This window comes from Megalobrama amblycephala, linkage group LG8, assembly GCF_018812025.1.
Source record: "Megalobrama amblycephala isolate DHTTF-2021 linkage group LG8, ASM1881202v1, whole genome shotgun sequence".
Taxonomy (NCBI): domain Eukaryota; kingdom Metazoa; phylum Chordata; class Actinopteri; order Cypriniformes; family Xenocyprididae; genus Megalobrama; species Megalobrama amblycephala.
The window spans coordinates 30,058,464-30,081,574 of NC_063051.1; the positions used below are offsets into that span (position 1 = coordinate 30,058,464).

At 37.5% G+C, this 23,111-nt stretch overlaps 1 protein-coding gene across 1 annotated transcript in view; it reads left to right on the forward strand.

Annotated features, from left to right (window-relative positions):
- Window positions 1-23,111, forward strand: part of LOC125273266 (protein unc-80 homolog) — a 53,419-nt gene that overhangs the window by 19,375 nt on the left and 10,933 nt on the right. Inside the window, 28 exon segments of the mRNA XM_048198472.1 lie at window positions 57-238; window positions 367-498; window positions 590-776; window positions 1,562-1,690; window positions 1,781-1,924; window positions 2,012-2,112; window positions 4,574-4,660; window positions 5,703-5,886; window positions 5,971-6,065; window positions 6,150-6,239; window positions 6,329-6,430; window positions 6,527-6,686; window positions 6,689-6,706; window positions 9,852-10,117; window positions 10,202-10,336; window positions 10,446-10,584; window positions 10,699-10,795; window positions 13,051-13,221; window positions 13,333-13,425; window positions 15,553-15,771; window positions 15,851-16,051; window positions 18,932-19,055; window positions 19,133-19,258; window positions 19,495-19,618; window positions 19,736-19,942; window positions 20,017-20,201; window positions 22,099-22,264; window positions 22,419-22,598. Coding sequence (XP_048054429.1) covers window positions 57-238; window positions 367-498; window positions 590-776; window positions 1,562-1,690; window positions 1,781-1,924; window positions 2,012-2,112; window positions 4,574-4,660; window positions 5,703-5,886; window positions 5,971-6,065; window positions 6,150-6,239; window positions 6,329-6,430; window positions 6,527-6,686; window positions 6,689-6,706; window positions 9,852-10,117; window positions 10,202-10,336; window positions 10,446-10,584; window positions 10,699-10,795; window positions 13,051-13,221; window positions 13,333-13,425; window positions 15,553-15,771; window positions 15,851-16,051; window positions 18,932-19,055; window positions 19,133-19,258; window positions 19,495-19,618; window positions 19,736-19,942; window positions 20,017-20,201; window positions 22,099-22,264; window positions 22,419-22,598 — 4,044 coding nt within the window.

A 23,111-nucleotide genomic window follows, 5' to 3' on the forward strand; every position in this document is an offset into this window, starting at 1 on the left:
GGCATAAGGATATATATATTCACATTAATCATTATCATGTGTAAACACACACACAGCTGCCCTGTTCCTGCTGTGCGCGGTGAAGGTGCCGGATGGAGTGACCGAGATGATGATGGCTGAATTTCAGCACCAGGAAGCGTGTCAGAGAATTAACTCCATTTTGAAGTTCTACACTGTCTGGAGATTCCGTTACCAAGTGTGGCCTCGGATGGAGGAAGGGGCTCAGCAGATTTTTAAGGTATTACTGATGGAAAAACACTTTGCAGTATGCTTGTACACTTCTAATTTCAATGCATATTCTTCTGTTATTATTTTGTTTAAATCATTATATTATTGTCAATATCAATCTCTCTCTCTCTCTCATAGATTCCTCCTCCCAGCATTAACTTCACTCTGCCCTCTCCTATCCTGGGAATGCCCTGTGTGCCCATATTTGACCCTCCATGGGTTCCTGTGAATGCAGGCACTGTTCCGGACGCAATTAGTGAAGATCAGTCTGTACGTGTTAGTGGCCCACCACAACAAACATATCCTGGTCATGCACAAATTTTACAGCAGATAATCTTTCTCTTCTCTCTGTACACTTCAGAAGTCATTCTCGGCACGTGCAGTGTCTCGCTCTCACCAGCGGGCAGAGCACATCCTGAAGAACATGCAGCAGGAGGAAGAGAAGAGGAGGCTCGGTCGGGAGGCCAGCATCATCACGGCTATCCCAATCGCACAAGAGGCCTGCTATGAGCCCACATGTAGTCCCCCGCCCGAGCAGGAAGAAGAGGGTGTGTCATTTCTGTGCTGTATATCATAAGAATCATAAGAATCATCTTGATCTTTTCAGATAAAAGATATTATATTAAAGGGTTAGTTCACCCAGAAATGAAAATTCTGTCATTAATTACTCACCCTCATGCCGTTCCACACCCGTAAGACCTTCGTTCATCTTCAGAACACAAATTAAGATATTTTTGATGAAATCTGAGAGATTGACTGCAACGTCAGTACCACTTTCAAGGTCCAGAAAGGTAATAAAGACATCGTTAAAATAGTCCATGTGACTACAGTGGTTCAACCTTAATGTTATGAAGCAACAAGAATACTTTTTGTGTTCTAAAACAAACAAAAATAGCAACTTTATTCAACAATTTCTTCTCTTCTCTGTCAGTCTCCTACGCTGTTGATGTCAACACAGTGCAGCACTTCCGGGTTCTACGTCAGAAGAATGCCAAAATTGTTGAATAAAGTTGAATTAAGGTTGAACCACTGCAGTCACATGACTGTTTTAACGATGCCTTTAGTACCTTTCTGGACCTTGAAAGTGTTGATTATATTGCTGTCTATGGACGAGTCATAAACCTCTCGGATTTCATCAAAAATATCTTAATTTGTGTTCTGAAGATGAACGGGTGTGGAACGACATGAGGGTGAGTAATTAATGACAGAAATTTCATTTTTGGGTGAACTAACCCTTTAAGCCCAGTGATCAATCTTGTTTTCAGAACATGTTCATAGAGTTGAGCTAATTATGTGCAAATGTAACATGTGGGATCGTCTTCTCTGTCAGTAGAAGATGTGGTGAACCTGACATCACGTCGTCTGTCCGTCAGCCCTTCCTGTGCCTCCAGTAACTCTCACAGAAACTACTCCTTTCGCAGAGGCTCCGTGTGGTCAGTGCGGTCAGTGGTCAGTGCTGAAGGTAAGTATTTATATTTATGACACATTTAGGAGTAATTGATCAAATTGATTTTATTGTTTGCTATTCATGTGGTTTGTTTTACCTTACAAGATGATGAGAACACAACAGAACTCACACCAACACATCACATGCTGCAGCCACCGCAGGCTGTTTTCCCTCCGTGCATATGTGCTGCCGTGCTGCCCATCGTGCACCTGATGGAAGATGGAGGAGTTCGGGAAGATGGAGTTGCAGGTGAGAGGCAAAGAAGAATCTTTCGACAAACTTGACTTTCTTTTAGATCCTCACACTACTGTGTTTCTTTGCTTTGTGTTCCCACAGTGTGTGCTGTTGCTCAGCAGGTCTTGTGGAACTGCCTGATTGAAGATCCAGCACTGGTTCTTAGACACTTCCTTGAGAAACTCACTGTCAGTAACAGACAGGTAAGGTCAACTACACTGTAAAAAAAAAAAGGGGGGTACAAAAACAGCAGGGCTGCCAGAATATGTCTGTTTAAAAACAGAAAATACTGTTAGAAAAAAAAAAAAATAGATAATAATAATAATTTCTTACCAATAAATACTGTTTATTACTGTAATTCTACACAAAATCTCCTTATAATCCCATAAAATCTTTTACTTTTAACATACATTGAATATTAGAATACATCCATACACCTCTTTAAAAAAAAAAAAAAAAAAAAAAATGGCAGCTGTGGTTGCCAGATATTTTCCATAAAAAAATACGGTAGCAACATTTGAACATTTGATTTGTTTTACTGATATAACTTAATTTTACAGTAAAAAACAACAACAAAAAACGTTTTTCATTTACTGATATAATGTTAATTTACCAACCTAATGAAGCACTAACATCTGTTTTGTACCTTTGTAATACACTGACAACCACCAATAACAAATGGTGATGAGAGTCACATGATGAATCAAAGCTCATTAAGCTGAGAAGGTTAATACTTATATATAGAAGGAGCACAGTGTCATTCACACAATAAACACCATCATGGTAACACACATCACATTAAAAAAAAATGCAGGGTAACACTTTACTTGAAGGGGTGTGCATAAGACTGACATGACACCTTCATAATCTTGACATGACACGTGTCATGAATATGAAGGAGGTTTTATGCATGTTTATGACAACTGTCATTAAGTGTCATTCGCTCAATTATGTCATTTTTAATGCAAAGATGACATTGTTTGAGATGTCCGAGTTATGACAACTTGACATAAACCAATACATCATAACCTGTCAGTGTCTTTGTCATGACAACTTGACATTAGCAAAACATCATAACCTGTCATAAACATGACATAGCAGATTAATTATCAAACTTAAAAAAAAAACTAATTAGCGTTATGGGTTAACATTACATTACATTATTTTGGTAACACTTCAGTATAGGGAACACATATATAAACGATTAACTATGACTTTTCCCTCAATAAACTCTTAATTTACTGCTTATTATAGTTAATTGTTAGGTTTAGGTATTGGGTAGGGTTAAGAATGTAGAATAAGATCATGCAGAATAAGGCATTAATATGTGCTTTATAAGTACTAATAAATAGCCAATATTTTAGCCATATGAATGCTAATAGTAATAAGCAACTAGTTAAAAGACCCTAAAATAAAGTGTTACCATTATTTTATAACAGTGTCATCTTTTTTACGAAATTTGAAATTGTCTATTATCTGACCTTCTGTTGGAGGAAACTTAAAAAAAAAAAAAAAAAACATGAAATGAAAAATAGTCATGACGCTGTTATAAAATTATTTGTCAGAGTTTTGTCACTTAATTGTGACATTTTAATGACAAGTTCAATTTGTACCACTGTACTTGAGCTCAAGATACATATTTATGACAATATTATAATGGCCTCATGACAGCCAATGTCGAAACCAACCACATGACAGTTTAATGTAATGTTAACCCATAAAGCTAAATGATGTCAAGTTGTCATGACAAAGACACTGACAGGTTATGATGTATTGGTTTATGTCAAGTTGTCATAACTCGGACATCTCAAACAAGGTCATCTTTGCATTAAAAATGACATAATTGAGCGAATGACACTTAATGACAGTTGTCATAAACATTCATAAAACCTCCTTCAAATTCATGACATGTGTCATGTCAAGATTATAAAGGTGTCATGTCAGTCTTATGCACACCCCTTCAAGTAAAGTGTTACCCAATGCAATAAACATTAATTTAACAACGTTAGACGTAACATAAAACCTTACTGTAAAAAACTAAGAAACATCGTTATTTCAACAAATACATCAAATGTGAAGTATCACACAGGGAATTTTATGGTTTTTCACTGTAAAATTAAACAATGACAAAAACTGTAAATTTAACAGTGTTTTACTGTAAAATTACATTAAATGTAACAAATTCTGTTAACAAATTAAGTTTTTTACCTTAGCAGTTTTACAGTCTTTTACTGTTAAAATCACAATTATTTTTTACAGTGCATGTACAAATACTATTATTTAACCGTAAATAAACCTCACTTTAACCAACACATTATCTTAAATGTTAAGAAAAAACATGTTGAATGACTGCAGATTTCTGTAGTTATACATTTGTTTCCTTTTTTCTGTATTTACAGGGGAAAAAAAGAAGTAAAAATACAGAAAATTAGCTTTTAAAAACAGAAATTTGATGTAATACCAAAATACAAGCAATTCTATGTAAATTTAATAGTGGAAATATAAATTACAGAAATATCTGTAAAACAACAGGTATTTCATTGAAAATTCTGTAACTAATACCTGTAAAATTGCATTTATTTTTAACAGTGTAAGTAGTCCTGCTCTTAGAGAATAAAAGATGAGTGTGTGCTGTTATATGATGAAACATGCTTATTGTTACAGGATGAGCTGATGTACATGCTGAGGAAACTGCTGCTTAACATTGGGGATCTGCCGGCACAGACCTCGCACATTCTATTCAACTATCTGGTGAGACTTTAGCATTGCTTTCTCAATACGAATGTGAAGACAGAAGAATTTGTTTATAGATGCTCTAATTTAAATGCCCAAGTAGTTTGAGGGAACACTCTTAAAAATGAAAGTGCCAGAAAGAAGCAAAAAGGGGGTTTCACAGCAATGCCATAGAAGAACCATTTTGGATTCCAGGAACCATTTTTCTGAAAAAGTTTAATAAACCCACGCTCGCTCTGTCTCTCTCAGGTGTACACATGCACTGTCACCATGTAATGCACTTGCCAGATCTTTTAGAGACAAATACCGTAATGCAAAAATCCAAACTCTGACATTTTCTGGAACAGGATCCAGCAGGATCTGACTCAAATTAAGCAAAAAAGTTCCATGGATGTTAAAGGGTTCTTCATGGAAAATGGATCTTTGTTATGGATTGTTAACCCAAAATGAAAATTCTGTCTTCTCCAAAACGAACTCTGTTATTCTTCAAAACAAAAATTAAGATTTTTTTAATGAAACCTGAGAGGTTTCTGTCCCTCTATGGAATAAAATTCATCCAAAAAGGTCATAAAGCTAAAATAAATCCATGATAGTTTAATGTTTTTTATTTTATTTTATGTTATTGGCATCTAAACAATTCTAAACAATGATCTACATACATACATACAGTAGAGCACATCACATATGGTCAACATGGAAGCTCAAACGAGAACCAATGAGTTTTTTTTTCATGCACAATCATCCATGTTTACCATATGTATGTGTTTATATGTGAAGATAAATCTGTTCATTATATAAAGCGATCATATCTCTTCATAAGACCTGGATTAAACCACTTGATTCATATGGATTTGGATTTATAACCCTTTTGGCTCTTCTAAGTTTTGGTGACCATCAAAAAACATCTCAGGTTTCATTAAGTCTGGAACGACACAAGGGTGAGTAAATGATGACAGAATTTTCATTTTTGGGTGAACTATCCCTTTAAGAATGAAGGATGGGGATGCAGGGATCTCATTATGCAGATCTGAAATCTGATATTTTTCTAATTCTTTCCCAGGTGGGCTTGATCATGTATTTCGTGAGGACTCCCTGCGAGTGGGGCATGGATGCCATATCAGCCACATTGACCTTTCTGTGGGAGGTGGTGGGTTATGTAGAAGGGCTCTTCTTCAAAGACCTCAAACAGACTATGAAGAAAGAACAGTGTGAGGTCAAGCTTCTGGTGACTGCCTCCATGCCAGGTTGCATATTTCAGCCACGCTCCATACAGAAGATAAGTTGACTAGTGTTCAGATTCATAACTGTACCTGCAATTGTATGCCTAGGAACCAAAACCCTGGTCGTTCACGGACAGAATGAGTGTGACATTCCCACCCAGTTACCAGTGCATGAAGACACCCAGTTTGAAGCTCTTTTGAAGGTCATTGTAATAGCTGTATATTTGTTCTAAATATTACTTTTTCACTGTTTAACAACCTTTTCCCACTTAATGTTTTCATGCCAGGAGTGTTTAGAGTTCTTCAATATTCCAGAGGCTCGATCTGCTAACTACTTTCTGATGGATAAGCGCTGGAACCTTATCCACTATGCCAAGGTGAGCTGTAGTTTTCAAACAGATATTTCAAAGGATATTATTAAACGCTAGATTGTTTGACTAAAAATTGGTATGCATCTCTACATCAGACCTATGTGCGAGACATCTACCCTTTCAGAAGATCAGTGTCTCCTCAGCTCAACCTGGTTCATATGCTTCCAGAGAAGGGTCAGGAGCTCATTCAGAAACAGGTGTGCTTTGTGAATCTCATTGATGAATCTATATAGTGTACATAACTTTTTAATTAAGAAAGGGTATAGCAAAAATTACCAATCATTTGTCTTTAGGTGTTTTCCAGAAAGCTGGAAGAGATTGGTCGAGTTTTGTTCATCATCTCGCTTACGCAACGTATGCCTGCCATGCACAAGCAATCCCACGTCTCCATGCTTCAGGAAGACCTTCTGCGGCTGCCGTCATTTCCTCGCTCTGCCATTGATGCTGAGTTCACCTCTTCAATGAGCCTCTGGGTGAATAAGAACAACAATTGATCCTCTTTTACCTTCTTGACTAACAGTCTATCCATTTAGCCAGTGGTGTCAGTTCAGCAAAAAGAGTATGGCAAGTTCTGATGATGTACTCCATCTTACAATATTACCTCAAAATTTCTGCTCATTTTAATGCTTTCTAACCATTTAAACGCTAATGGTCGACTATAATCTTTTAAGACACCATTATTTTCTTCTATTAGAAGAGCAGATTTTGGACTAGTTCAGTATTGCAAGAAAAGATGCTGAGACTGAAGAAAGACATAATTACATGCATGTTAATGTTTTTGATTAAAGATTGCATTTGTTTTGTTAGGGCCCAAGCAATAGTAGGTGCCTATTGTAATCGTTGGTGTTCTTATTCTTATTCTTTTTTTCCGTTTCTTCTTCTTCCACTCTGGAAGTCTTTGGAAGCCCATAGAATCACTTGTGGGAAAGTTATTAAATTTGGCACACAGATAGAGGACATTCTGAACTATCACCATTGCAAATTTGGAGTCTCTAACTCAATCCCTTTAGCGCCACCACCTGTCCAAAGTTGCACTCACGTTTATGCTAATAACTCAAGACGATTCGATTGCACACTATGACGTCATTTACCGTCATGAAATGAAATGAATTTTCCGATAAACATGCTTTTTCGAACTCCTCTTTGACCATTGCTCTGATTTTCACGAAAATCAAACCAGATCAACTTCAGATCATGCTGACAAAAAGTTAAGGAATTCAAGTTGATTCTTCAAACCATTCTCGAATAACACGTGAACAAATTTAATGAAGTGCCCGCCAAAATGAATGTGAGGCTATATCTCTGCAACGCTTCGACGTATTCTGACCAAACTTGGTATGTGTAATAACAACCATGACCTGAGGCTACCTGCACAGTTTCGGCGCAGTGCCACCTAGTGGTCAGGAAATATGAAAAATGTCTATTTTTGCTTATAACTTTGCCAAAAATCACAAACTGGTCTCTATAAATTCGGTGCAGCATGCCGAGATGAACGATACCCCATTTTCCCATATCGGCCATTTTGGGCATTGGCCATTTTGAATTTTGCTGTAAAATGCATAGACACAATGCATGTAAAAAAAAAAAAAAAAAAGGACGTAGTGTCTGTGACGTCACCCATTGATTTCTGAAGAGCATTTTTGAAGCGAAAATGAGGCCGCTGGCATCTTAGCAGCGCGTCACCGCACGTCTCTCCCATATAACTGAAAATGGGCAAAGAGGCAGGACGTGGTTGTACCTGGTTACTGAAACCACGCCCGCCTAGCGTGATGTGATCATGTTAGCAGGCATCTATCTATTTTAGATACTATCTAAAAGATTAATAAAGATAACAAGTTATATCATTAGGTTTACTGTCAGTATACGGTGTCTTTTTCACGATATAGATGCTCCAGCAGCAGTAATTTAATTTGTGTTAGGTGTGCAAATAACAACATGAAAAATCAAACGGGACTTCATATCTTGAATGAAATAACAATCGCGAGATGAATCCAATCCGTGGCACTTGGGTAAAATGTCCATTGAAAAACAAAAAACAGTGCTTTTTGTCCACAAAAGCATTAAATCCATGAAATATTGATATATTATCCATTGTTTGCATCTCATTTCTTCTGAATGATCTGCTCTCCATCATGGTTATGTTGTAAAACGATTGTACGATTGTATATATCTAACAAACAAATGAGCCCAAATTCCAAAGTATAATTTTTCAAACTGCAGCAGTTTTAGTTATAATATCCAAGCAGTGCTGTCAGAGTTTTATATCCTCCTGCTATTGTTATTGTAGTAAATCTCAGGAACAAAACTTTTAGCCAATGCCACGATCCAACAACGTGTGTTCTGTTTATCTTCCGCATGCGTGCACATCTACACAGATCTGTCTCGAGTCTCGACCATTAATGCAGCAAGCCATATTATTTCATAATTGTATAAAATAATCCTGAAAAAAAGCACAAACACGGCTGAGATGCCAAATTCAGTGGCTGGAATTAGCTGAGGTAAAGTGACGGCTCACAGACAGCAGTGCAATCTACCTGTCACTCAAGTGACCACGCCCTTAATTATGCAGAACTTTAAGGCTTAATATAATTTAAATGGATGAGTTATAAAAAAATTCACCCCCCTCAGATTTGTTATGAAGGGCAACATTAGCTGTATAGACCAAAACTACAATTTGATCAAGGCTGTAAACATGTTTTTTTCTGCTGTAAAGTTGGGCATTTTAACATGGGACTCAATGAGATTCTGCTCTCTTTTGGAGCCTGTCTCTAGTGGCCAGTCGATGAATCACAGTTCAAGTCACTTCCGTATTGGCTTCAAGAGAAACTGGGGGAGGTTGCCGCTTGGTAAAATGCTGTATTTTATGAACACATTGGCGTATTGTTACAAAACTCGGTTTGTGTCTTCAGCATCAAAAGTAATAATGAAATTTCCAAAAATGCCTATAACATTTAATTAAATTAGCCTATTGTACTGAAACAAGATTCCTTGGGTCATGCCAAGAACATAGATACCAATTTTGCAATAGTCAGCCAAACTTCCTGTCCGCCATTTTGATTTCCTTTAGAACTTACTTTTTTGAAATCATCCTAAACTGTTTATCCGATTTTCACCAAATTCGAGTCAGATCGTCTTCAGACTGTGCTGACACAAAAGCATGGATTTCATGTCGAAAGACGAAACCAAAACAAAATTGAGGCATGATGCCAAAATGACTCTGAGGATGTATCTCTGCAATGCTTTGGCATATTGACACCAAACTTTTGTATGTGTCGTTGTCACCTTACTCTAACCAAACCAACAGTGTAACAGTGCCACCTATTGGTCAAAAGTGATAAACCCTTAAATCATTTTTACTAGTGACTGCGTTTATGATTTTTCAGCCATTTTGCCTACAAATTCTCTTAATATGTCTTTACTTGCTCATTGTTGCAGTTGGTCTGACACTCCCAGCCATGTTGGCATGACTTATTGTGTTCTTTTATTTGCACCTATATTTATTTTTTATGGATTTTTCATCAACACTGTAACATTCCATAAAAATGTTTTTATTTCTTATATTCATATAATACAAATTATAATCAATACGTAAATCAATATATTTCCCCCCCTTCCCAGGCAAAGAGCTCTTCGGTTTGGACACGTTACATAAGGTCCTATGGATCAAACTGCTGGAGGAGATGTTTCTGGGCATGCCCAGTGAATACCCCTGGGGTGATGAGATTATGCTATTTCTGAATGTGTTTAACGGTGCCCTGCTCCTACACCCCGAGGACAGCGCCCTCCTCAGGCAATACAGCGCCACTGCCATCAATACAGCTGTACACTTCAACCACCTCTTCTCTCTCAGCGGCTATCAATGGATCCTTCCCACTATGCTCCAGGTTAGCAGCACACATATAAGTTATGATTTAAGAATGTTTTATGATGCTTATTTAGTTTTGTGATGCTGCTTTTCTTTGCTGAAGACATACGCAGATTATGAAAGTAACCCACTGTTGCGTCAAGGGATTGAGTTCTGCTGCAGACAGTTCTATATCCTCCACCGTAAACCATTCATATTGCAGCTCTTTGCTAGTGTGGCCCCACTGCTGGAGTTCACTGTAAGAGCTTTAAGATTTCAGTATTTCCTCATTTATAGATACTGCTATTACAGTGCTATTACAGTATTATTAATCATAATACTGTATGATGTGAATTTTTTTTTTACAGACTCGCACTAGCACTGGTCTTTCGAAAGGCGTGTCTTCACAGTGTCTTTTTGACCTGCTGGTATCTTTGGAGGGAGAGACTGCAGATTCCTTGGATGCTTTGGAGCTGGTGAAGGCTGAGAAACCTCTCCGCTCTCTGGGTAAGACGGCACACAGGAGCCCCTAGAGGATACAGATCTACCCTTGTCCTCTGTATTATGTGAAAGCACTATTCAGCTTGGCTATTGCTATTGTTCTTGGTTTCTTTTTTTCAGATTTTTGCTACGGTAATGAGGATCTGGCATTTTCAATAAGTGAAGCCATTAAGCTGGGTGTCACAGTGGTTGCTTATGCCCCAGAATCCTACCGCAGGTTTGTCACTTGCTAATTTCAATCAAATTCTTTAGGGATGCACTATATATATAGGAGTTGCACAACTACTGATTTCTGCTAGTCGATTTCTTATTAAAATACTCGAGTTACTCGACTACTCGTGGTTCATGCTACTGTAAATGAAAAGACATTAAATAGTTCTTATCTATAAATGTTTATTAATTCATAGCCTAATGCAACAATTATAAGTAGACTCTCAAAACATTATAGTTATGGCATTACATATTTTAATTTTCTTGTAACAAAGTAAAGCCAAATAAACCTGCAATAACCCGGGTTGCGTCAACAGATTATGATCATGTGTCGACGATGGCCAGAGATATTGTCAAAAGCATCAAATATTGGCAATATTAAGAGGATTTGGCATTTCTAATTAATGTAGGCCTGTTACATTCTTCTAGTCTATTATTATTATTGTTAGATTAGGCTACTTTTATTATTACATAATGATATAATTTTATAGTGCATCACCACATAACTGACGTGCTATGAGGATAATAAAAGATTAAGCTATTAGCTCATCTTTGAAAATGTTTTAAAATTTTTTTAGGTCTATTATACAATGAATTATAGGCCCATAATTAATAGTCTATAATATTTCCTAACACTGACTGCAGTCATCAATGAAATTTAAGAGCTACTTCAAGCACCGACTTACTATTATTCTCATTTGTTTCACTATATACAGGCCACAAGAAAAATAATAGAATAAATTAAGACAGTTTTATACCGTTATCAGCATATTATGTTGAAATTCGTCTCTGAGAGAATGTGGTCCATTAATGCAGCGTCAGACAGCTCCGTCACTTTTTACTTTCACTTCGATTACTGACCGAGGTTAAGCTTTCACCGGCATAACTCTTGCGCAAAGTTTGCACGTTGCTTCTTGTGTGATATCCATTGGCTCCCCTTTTTGGTTTAAAATGGAAAGATTTACAATATTGTGACGTATCTCTATTTTTTAAAATTAATTTATGGTTAATGCATGCTTGAGTAGTCGATTGTTTCCAACAGCGCTGTGGTTGAGTAATCTCTCAACTACTTGACTAGTCTATGCAAGCCCTCCATATCAGTTATATGAGCAATATCACACTCGTAGCCATGCGTTATGGTTGTATATTAGCACGGCTATAATTACTTACGAGGCCACAGACCGAGTGCAGTAGGTAATCATAGGGTGCTGATATACAGCCATATCGCATGGCTACGAGTGTGATATTGTGTTTATACAAAAGTTAGATGGCACTAGTGTGTAAATAATGTCTTTAAAAACCTTCTTTTGCACAGAACTACTTCCTTCCGCCACGGATTCAGATCTCAAGTTGACAATTTAACAGTTGAGCCCAAGCCTCCTTTACTAATTCTGAAACGGCACTTTAGAAATCGTAACGAAGGAACGTTAAAGTGCTTTATTGAAGCTTATTGTATAATGTAGAGTTTTATGGTATTATGAGAGAGAGATCGACTAAACGAGTGCATCTGATATAGTATTCATTCTTTAGGTCGATGTCCATAATATTATATCCATTATAAAAAATCTGTTTGAATGTCTGCTGAGGAAAGTGATATCTTTGTCTTTATCCTTTTAAAAGTTAAGGGGATTTCCCATTACAGTGCTAAAACAACTTCCTTGTTCTGACTCACTCATAAAGGCAGTATTCAATACCAAATACGGAATATTATTTATATAAAATAATATTTATTGAACAACGATATATAAATGAACAACAACAGCCATTATAAAAGACAATAGGAAATAAACACAAGCAAACAATTCAGTCAAACATACAAAAGCAGTGCTCTAGTACAGTTAAATATAGCCAAAATATAAAGTTGTGAAACTTAATTTTCCCCTTAACCCAAATCGATTTGCTCTGGAACAAGTAATAAGACCAAAGATTGCCCATTTGATGTACCCCAAATGAATTATATCTCATGTTTAGACACTATCTACATAAGAGCCAGCGTTAAATTCCCAAATGACTGGCCGAGATGAAGCTGTTCTCAGCGGGTACACGAGCACTGAATGTCTGCTGACATCAAAACAAATTGTAAAATAGGTGCTATGTTTATATATGAATCACATATTTGAGGTCTAAATAATTACATTCTCACCTAAAAAACTCTTAAAACTACATTTCGTGACACAACAACATAGTAGTAGAAATCCATTCAGATTTGAAAAGTCCTGCAGTGTGTTCCAGCCTTTAATGAACTCCGGTGTCCCTTGTCAGTCTGCAAATGCTGATGGTTCTGGAGGCTTTGGTTCCATGTTACCTGCAGAAGATGAAGGGTAACACACAGACTCTGGAGTCCGCATCTGCAGCGAGGGATGAGATTGCTGCCATAGCTGCTCTGGCCACTTCTCTGCAGGCTCTGCTCTACAGCGTGGAGGCATTGACACGGTCAGTCCCAGAACACAAGCCTTTACTGTAATTACATACTGCTCTGAAGTCCTAGATATTCCCTGCATCATGTATAATTTATTACTTTATCATATGATTTTTGATTCCTAGACCTATGACCGCACCTCAGATGAGTCGATGTGATCAAGGCCACAAGGGAGCAACTACAGCCAACCACACCATGTCTGGAGGACCAAACACCAGGTCAGGGCAGATATGATGTCTTGGTTTCTGATGCATCCAAAAAAACACTATAGTATGAAGAGTATGGATCAGTGTCTGCAGTTTCTTCTTTTTATTGGGGCATCATAAATAATATAATAATCACTCAGAAACTGTCCAATTTTACATTTTTGAGACAACAAACATATTTCCCTTCTCCTTCCCATTTAAAGCCTACAATAATGACTTATATTCCGCTGTAAGCGAACAGACTGGGCCATCTGACCAATAAGAGCAGAGTAGCTCTCAGAAAGGAGAGGTTTAGAGAGATCGAATCCTTTATTGAACCGTTTCAGACTCTGTGATGCTGCAATAGATATTATGAGAAAATTTTTGTTTTTTGACCTTGGATGCATGTAAACCTACTGTAGGAGACCTCCTAAACAAAATTAAGAAACTTTATAGCATATAAAGGAGGCACTTTAATAAAAAATAAAATTTCTCTTGCAGGTTTTGTTGCAATAAGTGCCATTCAGCAGCGTTTTTATTTGAGGAATTTAACCCTTGTGCATCCATTTTTGTCTTTTTCAGTTTTGTCTGTTAATGCCAACAGCATAAATTTTGGCACAAATGTGTATTTTTATTAGAGTTTTAATATTTCACCCTCATTTACTTTAATAAAAATATTTTACACTAGTAACACAAAATAGTTCCTCTCAGGACCTTGAGGACAAAAATGTCCCCATTGAAACCCATTAAAACTCCCAGGGCAATTTAACTATAAAATGATGCAATCTTTGTTAATAGGTTTTCATTCTGTTGGAAAGGCTTCAAAATTTAAATTTTTACTATTTTCTACCAGATGGTGCCATTTTCTCAGGTTTGGCCTATAAAGCAAATATTCGCTTTAATCCTGTTTTCTGCTTCTGCATATTGAGTCAGTTTTTTGCAAATGATGCAGTTATAATTGTGTGGATGTGTTGGTGTGGATGTCAGAGTGTGGTTTATATGTGTGTATTAAAAATAACTGTGTGTGTGTGTATTATTTGAGAGAGAAAACTACTGCAAATCACAAATCCAACCACTGTGTGTACCATTGGAGCCTCTAATGGGGAAAATTTGGTACTGCACCCAAACAAAATCTTACTGAAAGCTCATTTTTTGAGATATCAACCTCAAATTTGGAACACAGATTTATGGCTTTGATTTTTCAACAATGTTTTTGATCTGCCTGCATTGACACCATTGTATGCGAACTGAGCTGAGCTGGACGATGACAATTTCTCCAGAGCCGATGTATAGATGAATTAACTAAATTATTGATTTTTACAAAGGAATGAATCAATACTGAACTTACTTAAGCTGGACAATGACACCATTTACAACCTTAAACCTCTAACTTTTTTGTTCACTTTCTGTTAGTAAAATCTGTTGACTTTAGCAATCTTTGTTTCATTGAATACCAACAGTGACTGTTCAAAAATGGAGGAAAAAGTGCTTTTTGCCTCAAGTTTGCATGCCTGTAACTCAAGAAGTATTAAAGATATCTTAATATCCTTTTAGATTTTGATTCTTAACAAACTTTCTTTTTGGTATCTTAATTTTAAAAGCCCTCGATGGTTCAATCCCAGAGATATGGAGATCTTAATGCGGCTCCATGAGTAAATTGGTCAACATTTTCAGTGGTCAAAAACCAAATGTGGGCCACTTTACATACAGCTGATTCTTTTTTCTTCTTTTAAAGAGGAATATCTGAAAAACAAACAATGTTGAACCTAGAAATGTATCTTGTGTTTTTCTAACAACTCAATTGCATAAAAAACACTTTTTTTTACTTCAAATGAGTCTTAAGATTCAAATTCTTACATTTTATTGTCCTCTAAGGACCTCAGAGTAACTATTTTAAATTGATGCACAAAGGTTAAAGGATTCCTTCGTCAAATATTTGCATTTGAGTCATTTTAACTGAATATCTTATGTCCTCGTGTCAGCTTCCTACTTCACCCAGTTGCTGTAGATGAAGGTCACCATGCTGTATATTGTTACTATAACAACTCAAATAGTATAGCAGAAAATGACCACTCTTCCTGAACACATATTGATATGGTTTGCAAATAACAGAGACAAGCAGTAGTTTTTTAAAAAGTGCTCTAATTTGACCCTCTCCAGGGATAACCTGCACCTGCTGGAGGAGGGTCAGGGTATACTGAGGGAGGAGCTGGACGAGCGAATCGCCCGTGAAGAGTTCCGTCGCCCCCGCGAGTCTCTGCTTAACATCTGCACCGAGTTCTACAAGCACTGCGGCCCACGCCTCAAAATCCTGCAGAACGTGGCAGGAGAACCCAGAGTCACTGCTCTAGAGCTGCTGGATATTAAGTCTCATATGAGGTGAAACAAAGAAGTTTGAACATTCAGTAGAAATTCGCAGCATGCATCTGTAAGTAACTTAACCCTTTATGTTCCACAGACTGGCAGAAATCGCTCACTCCCTTCTTAAATTGGCCCCGTATGACACACTGACCATGGAAAGCCGAGGGCTGCGCCGCTACATTACAGAGATGTTACCCATCACCGATTGGTCGGCGGAGGCCATTCGTCCCGCCCTCATCCTCATTCTGAAGAGGCTGGACCGAATGTTTAACAAGATTCATAAAATGCCCACACTCAGGTGCGTTCGCCCTCAGGCTCTGTGCACCAGGTATGTCCTCACGCTGATCTCTAGCCCTCCACCGTCTGTGTTTCTGTCTGCTCTGGTGGAGCTCTGCTGGCCTCTTCAGTGGTATCACATCTCTGAGATGTGATGGACGGCTGCTGCTTTTGTGCTTTGGTGGTGCGCTTTGTCTTCTATGGTCTCCATTATGATTAAAGTTGAAAGTGGACTAAATGTTGTAAAGCGACAAGTCTTGCTTAAGTAATTTGTGTACTTTTAGTTTGCTTGTGTTGGTGAAATATTGTGTCGTAAAACAATATACGGTCATTCCGTGTCAAATCAACCAATTTCGGAAACTTCCCCCGCTCAAATGTTTTGATTTTGTTCATATTTTTTCTTTAGAAAGACAAATATAATAGTGATGAAAGCCAAAATATTAAATGTCACAGATGTATATTTACAGAGTAATCCTCTATTTTGTAGAGACTGAGTCAAAATGATTTGGAGCCAATTTACAGGGTTGTAAAAATGACTTTATAAAGATGGCAGCATCATTATTTTATTTTTACACAGAGATTGGTAGGTCTACTAGTAAAATCTGTTGACTTTAGCAATCTTTGTTTCATTATATGCCAACGGTGACCGTTCAAAAATGGTAAAAAGTGCTTTTTGACGCAAGTTTGCATGTCTGTAACTCAAGAAGTATTAAAGATATCTTAATATCCTTTTAGATTCTGATTCTTAACAAACTTTCCTTTTGGTATCTTCATTTTAAAAGCCCTCGATGGTTCAATCCCAGAGATACGGAGGTCTTAATGTGGCTCCATGAGTAAATTGGTCACATTTTCAGTGGTCAAAAACCAAATGTGCCATAAATATTCCTTTTCCAAAGTTTGCATTCCTGTGACTCTAAAAGTATTCAAGATATCTTAATATCCTTCTAGATTCTCTTTCTTAATAAACTTTCCTTTTGAAATCTTCAATTTCAAGGCCCTGTATAGTTCAGTCCCTTAGATATGGGGATCTCAAAGCAGCTCCATGTTCAAATTTTTGAATTTTACCCATTTTCAGTGATTGAAAAACAAATATGGTTCACTTTGCTCACAACTGATACTTACTGCATTTAAAGAGGAATGTCTGAAGAATAAATAATATTTAAACAAGAAATGTATCTTGCTTCCCTCTATCAAAAGAATTGCACTGAAAATGGCTAAGTTGAGGCACATTAACTTGCTCTCAAAAGTGATTTTGTTCATTGATGAATCCACCAAGAGACGCAGTATCATAACTACACAGATTGGCATCCCTATATCCATGAGATTGACCCATATAGGGCCTTAAAAATGATGATTCCAAAAGAAAAGTTGGTAACACTTTACTTGAAGGGGTGTGCATAAGACTGACATGACACCTTCATAATCTTGACATGACACGTGTCATGAATATGAAGGAGGTTTTATGCATGTTTATGACAACTGTCATTAAGTGTCATTCGCTCAATTGTCATTTTTAATGCAAAGATGACATTGTTTGAGATGTCTTTGTTACGACAACTTGACATAAACCAATACATCATAACCTGTCAGTGTCTTTGTCATGACAACTTGACATTAGCAAAACATCATAACCTGTCATAAACATGACATAGCAGATTAATTATCAAACTTAAAAAACTACTTAGCTTTATGGGTTAACATTACATTACATTATTTTGGTAACACTTCAGTATAGGGAACACATATATAAACGATTAACTATGACTTTTCCCTCAATAAACTCTTAATTTACTGCTTATTATAGTTAATTGTTAGGTTTAGGTATTGGGTAGGATTAAGAATGTAGAATAAGGTCATGCAGAATAAGGCATTAATATGTGCTTTATAAGTACTAATAAACAGCCAATATTTTAGCCATATGAATGCTAATAGTAATAAGCAACTAGTTAAAAGACCCTAAAATAAAGTGTTACCATTATTTTATAACAGTGTCATCTTTTTTAAGAAATTTGAAATTGTCTATTATCTGACCTTCTGTTGGAGGAAACTTAAAAAAACAAAAAACAAAAACAAAAAAAACATGAAATGAAAAATAGTCATGACGCTGTTATAAAATTATTTGTCAGAGTTTTGTCACTTAATGACATTTTAATGACAAGTTCAATTTGTACCACTGTACTTGAGCTCAAGATACATATTTATGACAATATTATAATGGCCTCATGACAGCCAATGTCAAAACCAACCACATGACAGTTTAATGTAATGTTAACCCATAAAGCTAAATGATGTCAAGTTGTCATGACAAAGACACTGACAGGTTATGATGTATTAGTTTGTCAAGTTGTCATAACTCAGACATCTCAAACAATGTCATCTTTGCATTAAAAATGACATAATTGAGCGAATGACACTTAATGACAGTTGTCATAAACATTCATAAAACCTCCTTCATATTCATGACGTGTCATGTCATGATTATGAAGGTGTCATGTCAGTCTTATGCACACCCCTTCAAGTAAAGTGTTACCAAAAAGTTTCATAAGAACAAGAATCCAAAATGACATTAAGATATCGCTGACACTTCTTGAATTAAAGACATGTAAACTTTGGAAAAATGTTTATTTTTGGCACTCAGAGTGGTGTGTTATATTCAGTTGTTTTGATAGAGGAAAACAAGATGCATTTCTAGTTTCAGTATTATTTGTTCTTCTTTAAACACAATAACTATCAGCTGTTTAAAAAGTAACCTACATTTGGTTCTTGACCATTGAAAATGGGTAAAATTCAACAATGTGGACACGGGGTCCCGATATCTGGATCTGATTCCTTGTTTATACCTTGTTGATGTCCATCTTGTCACAGTGTGTGAGATGAGTATCCCTGTGTGTTGTGTTTGCAGGCGGCAGGTGGAGTGGGAGGCGGCTAGCAGTCTGATTGAAGGGATTTGTTTGACACTTCATCGGCAGCCAATCATCTCCTTCCTCCCTCACCTGCGCTCTCTAATCAACGTCTGTGTCAACCTGGTGAGTCCCAAACACCTGCCGCCGATCACATGCTCTGTGTGATATGTGTGTGTTTACATATAGATGTGTGTGTTCAGGTGATGGGGGTTGTGGGGCCGTCAAGCGTGGCAGATGGACTTCCCTTGTTGCATTTGAGTCCGTACCTGTCTCCACCCCTTCCCTTCAGTACTGCAGTTGTGCGTTTGGTTGCCATGCAGATCCAGGTATAATCTGTTCCTTCCTAAGGATATTTCATTATACAGTCCTCTTCCACATGCACATACTTACATAACTACATAACTAGGTAACTACCCCTAAATCTGACAGTAACCCATGTAGTTCCCTTATATTACCGGGTGCTTTCTTAGGTAAGTGCATGTACTGTAAAATTAAGTGCAACCAACATTTCTAATCTGCATTTCAATTCATTGACATATTGAATGTCTTCCTCCAATTCTAGGCTTTAAAGGATGACTTCCCACTCAGTCATGTGATCTCCCCCTTCACCAATCAGGAGAGACGAGAGGGGATGCTGCTTAACCTCTTGATTCCATTTGTGTTGACTGTGGGCTCAGGAAGTAAAGGTCTGCCTCAGAGATCAAACATGTGATAGACAGACATGTTTGAATGGCCCCTTAGATGTGCTAAAGAAGATAATGCGATTGGATGTAATTTAGAATATGTTTGTTTTGCCTTCACAGACAGCCCTCATCTGGAACAGCCGGAGGTTTTTCTGCTTTTGCAGACAGTCATTAACATCCTGTTACCTCCACGCATCATCAGCACCTCCCGCAGTAAGAACTTCGTTCTGGACGCGTCTCCTGCCCACTGCTCCACCCCAGGGGACACTGGGAAAGACCTGCGTAGAGAGGGACTGGCTGAATCCACCAGCCAAGCAGCTTATCTTGGTACTTGAAAGGAAAATTTAATTTAAAAATATGTGTTTTAACATTTATATATATTTTAAATCTGCTCTCTCTAGCTCTGAAGGTGGTCTTAGTCTGCTTTGAGCGCCAGCTGGGTAATCAGTGGTACAAGCTGAGTCTACAGGTCAAGGAAATGGCCCTGCGTAAAGTCGGCGGTCTGGCTTTTTGGGATTTTATTGACTTCATAGTGCGCACACGAATTCCAATCTTCATTCTACTACGTCCTTTCATACAGTGCAAGGTAAGATTTTGAGCATAGCATCAATGCATCGAATGATTCTGAATCGATTGAGATTTTACAAATGCATCGTGATTCTCTCTTGAATCGATTCTGAGCTTAGTTTTTAACAGCAGATGGCGCTGCTTGCTTCCAATTCCTTACACACACCACTTGAACCTTCTATAAAATAATCATTCATAAAGTTTGAAAAGGTTGAAGTGAATTACAAGGGTGTTTGCAGTGGACTGTTAACATTAATCTCACGTCATAAAAGCATTCTGAGGTTCAAGTACATTCTCAGACTCAGCCGAACGCATGAGTGCTCTTCTTCATGAGCATTTGAGTGTGTGGCTAAAAACTAGTCTAGAGCGCCATCTGCTGTTAAAAACTAAGCTCAGAATCGATTCCGGAGGGAATCGTGATGCACTTAGAAAATCTCAGAATCAATCAATTAAAAACAATAACTAATTAATCGCACATTTTTCTGTAATTAATCGGGATTAATCGCACCTAACTTTAAAATTAATTATTTCGCATTTTCACATTCATGCAGAAACAACATAAAGACATTATATTTTAAATATTTGATCTAATAGGAAATATCCAAAGCAGTTCACAGTCTTCACTGCATAATTTAGATTAAAATATAGATTAATTTTTATTAAAGCTACAAAGGTTATTCAGTCAAGAGCAGCGAGTCATTTTCTTTTTCTTTTGTTCTTTGATTAACATTAAAGGAACACTCCACTTTTTTGGAAAATAGGCTCATTTTCCAACTCCCCTAGAGTTAAACAGTTGAGTTTTACCGTTTTCTTATCCATTCAGCCGATCTACAGGTCCGGCGGTACCACTTTTAGCATAGCTTAGCATAGTTCATTGAATCTGATTAGACCGTTAGCATCTTGCTCAAAAATGACCAAAGAGTTTCAGTATTTTTCCTATTTAAAACTTGACTCTTCTGTAGTTACATCGTGTACTAAGACCGACGGAAAATGAAAAGTTGCATTTTTCTAGGCTGCTATGGCTAGGAACTATACTCTCATTCTGGCGTAATAATCAATGAACTTTGCTGCCGTACCATGGGTGCAGCGGGAGCAATGATATTACCTGTGACCCCCTGCTTGCACAGGGAGCGTGCCTTGCAACCATGGAGACATTTGTGAGAGACGCTGCGTAATATCATTGCGTCTGCTGCAGGGGAGTTGGAAAATAAGCCTATTTTCAAAAATAGTGGAGTGTTCCTTTAATGTAGCAGGTTTATTAGGCTGCTGTCACTTTAAGAACTGACGTACATGACGCAGATCTGACACACATCCGATATCCTCGCAGCTCTTTGTGTTAATTTAAGACTTTATTTAACTCATTTAAGACTGTGTTTATGAGAATACTCAACAAAACAGGCATTTTGGCAATAATTTTGTGTGTTTTTGTCCGTTCAAGCGTGAAAGAGGACTCAATACCGCAGTGCGTTCTCTTCTGTGTCTTGTCACGCTTGACTTGTTTGAGTAGAACTTGCATGAGTAAGAGTGTGATCATATAATGTAACACTAGCTAATAATGCTATTTGTTTTATATATATTTTTAATAATCTAATGCTTAGTTTTCTGTCACATGGCTTTATTGTCAGAGCAAAAGTGAGTGCTAATCAGCTACCTGACGTTGACCTAACACAGGCATGGTTAGTGCGTTCGATTGAACAACTATACAACATTTTGGCTGAACAAACCTTGTAAAAATAACTGTCAGGCAGCAGAAGAAAGCCTTGTTTTGCCCTTCAGCTGAACGTTCTTATAAAGATATCAGCCTTCTGTGATATGCCGGTCAACCACTCGTTTCTGTCTCTGATTTCTCTCTTCTCTCAGCTTCTACTTCCATCAGATTGATACTCACAAACAAGTCTTCATGTCTCTACTTTCAGCTGTTGACCCAACCAGCTGAGTCTCAGGAGGAGATCACAGCCCGTCACCATATCGCAGAGCAACTAGAGCGTCGTTTCATCCCACGATCCCTCTGCAAGAGCTCTCTGTTCGCCGAGTTCAGCAACGAGCTCAAGATCCTGAAAGAGGCTGTGCACAGCGGCTCCGGTGAGAACTGGATTAATTCATATAGTACTTTTAAATCAACATGTCGCACACTGTAATTAATCCTGGTTATTCAGGTTTTGAGATTTGAGATTAACCTAGGGTTACATGTAACGTGAAAAGCTATTTCTGTCTATCTCTCCCTGTTTTTTTCCAGCATACCAGGGAAAGACGTCCATCAGTACCGTTGGCACGTCCACCTCTGCATACAGGTTAAGTCTCGCCACCATGTCTCGCTCCAACACTGGAACAGGAACTGTCTGGGAGCAGGAGAGCCAACCCTCACGCCAGCCCTCACAGGATACGCTCAGCCGTACCGATGAGGAGGAGGAGGAAAGTGTGTAATTGTTCTTCTTTAGTTTCTTCTTAAAAGCCTAGTTCAAAGACCAGTCTCTGTATGACACAAATATGACATATATATATGATTTGTACTGCAGTGCACAAGTTAAATTTAACTACTTTTATGATGCTTTCATGCACCATCCAGATTCTTTTGTGGGCTAATTGCATGGAGAAAAAACAACAAAAAACAACCCATACATTCATTGCATTTACATGCACTCTCATAATGCGATTATAAAGGGATTTTGCAATATTGCAATTAAACTTTACCTTCATGTAAATGCAATATTTTGATTAAAGTAGTGGGATTAAACTCATAATCGCATTAAACGAGGTGGTGTACGCCGATTTTAATCACGATATACAGGCATGTAAACACTTTAATCGCATTATTCCCGCTCTGACCAAAGCGTGCATGTGCTCGGACGTACATATTTTTCTTTTTTAATTCTTAATAAACTTTCGTTTTGAAATTCAACAATTTGAACATGGAGCTGCTTTGAGATCT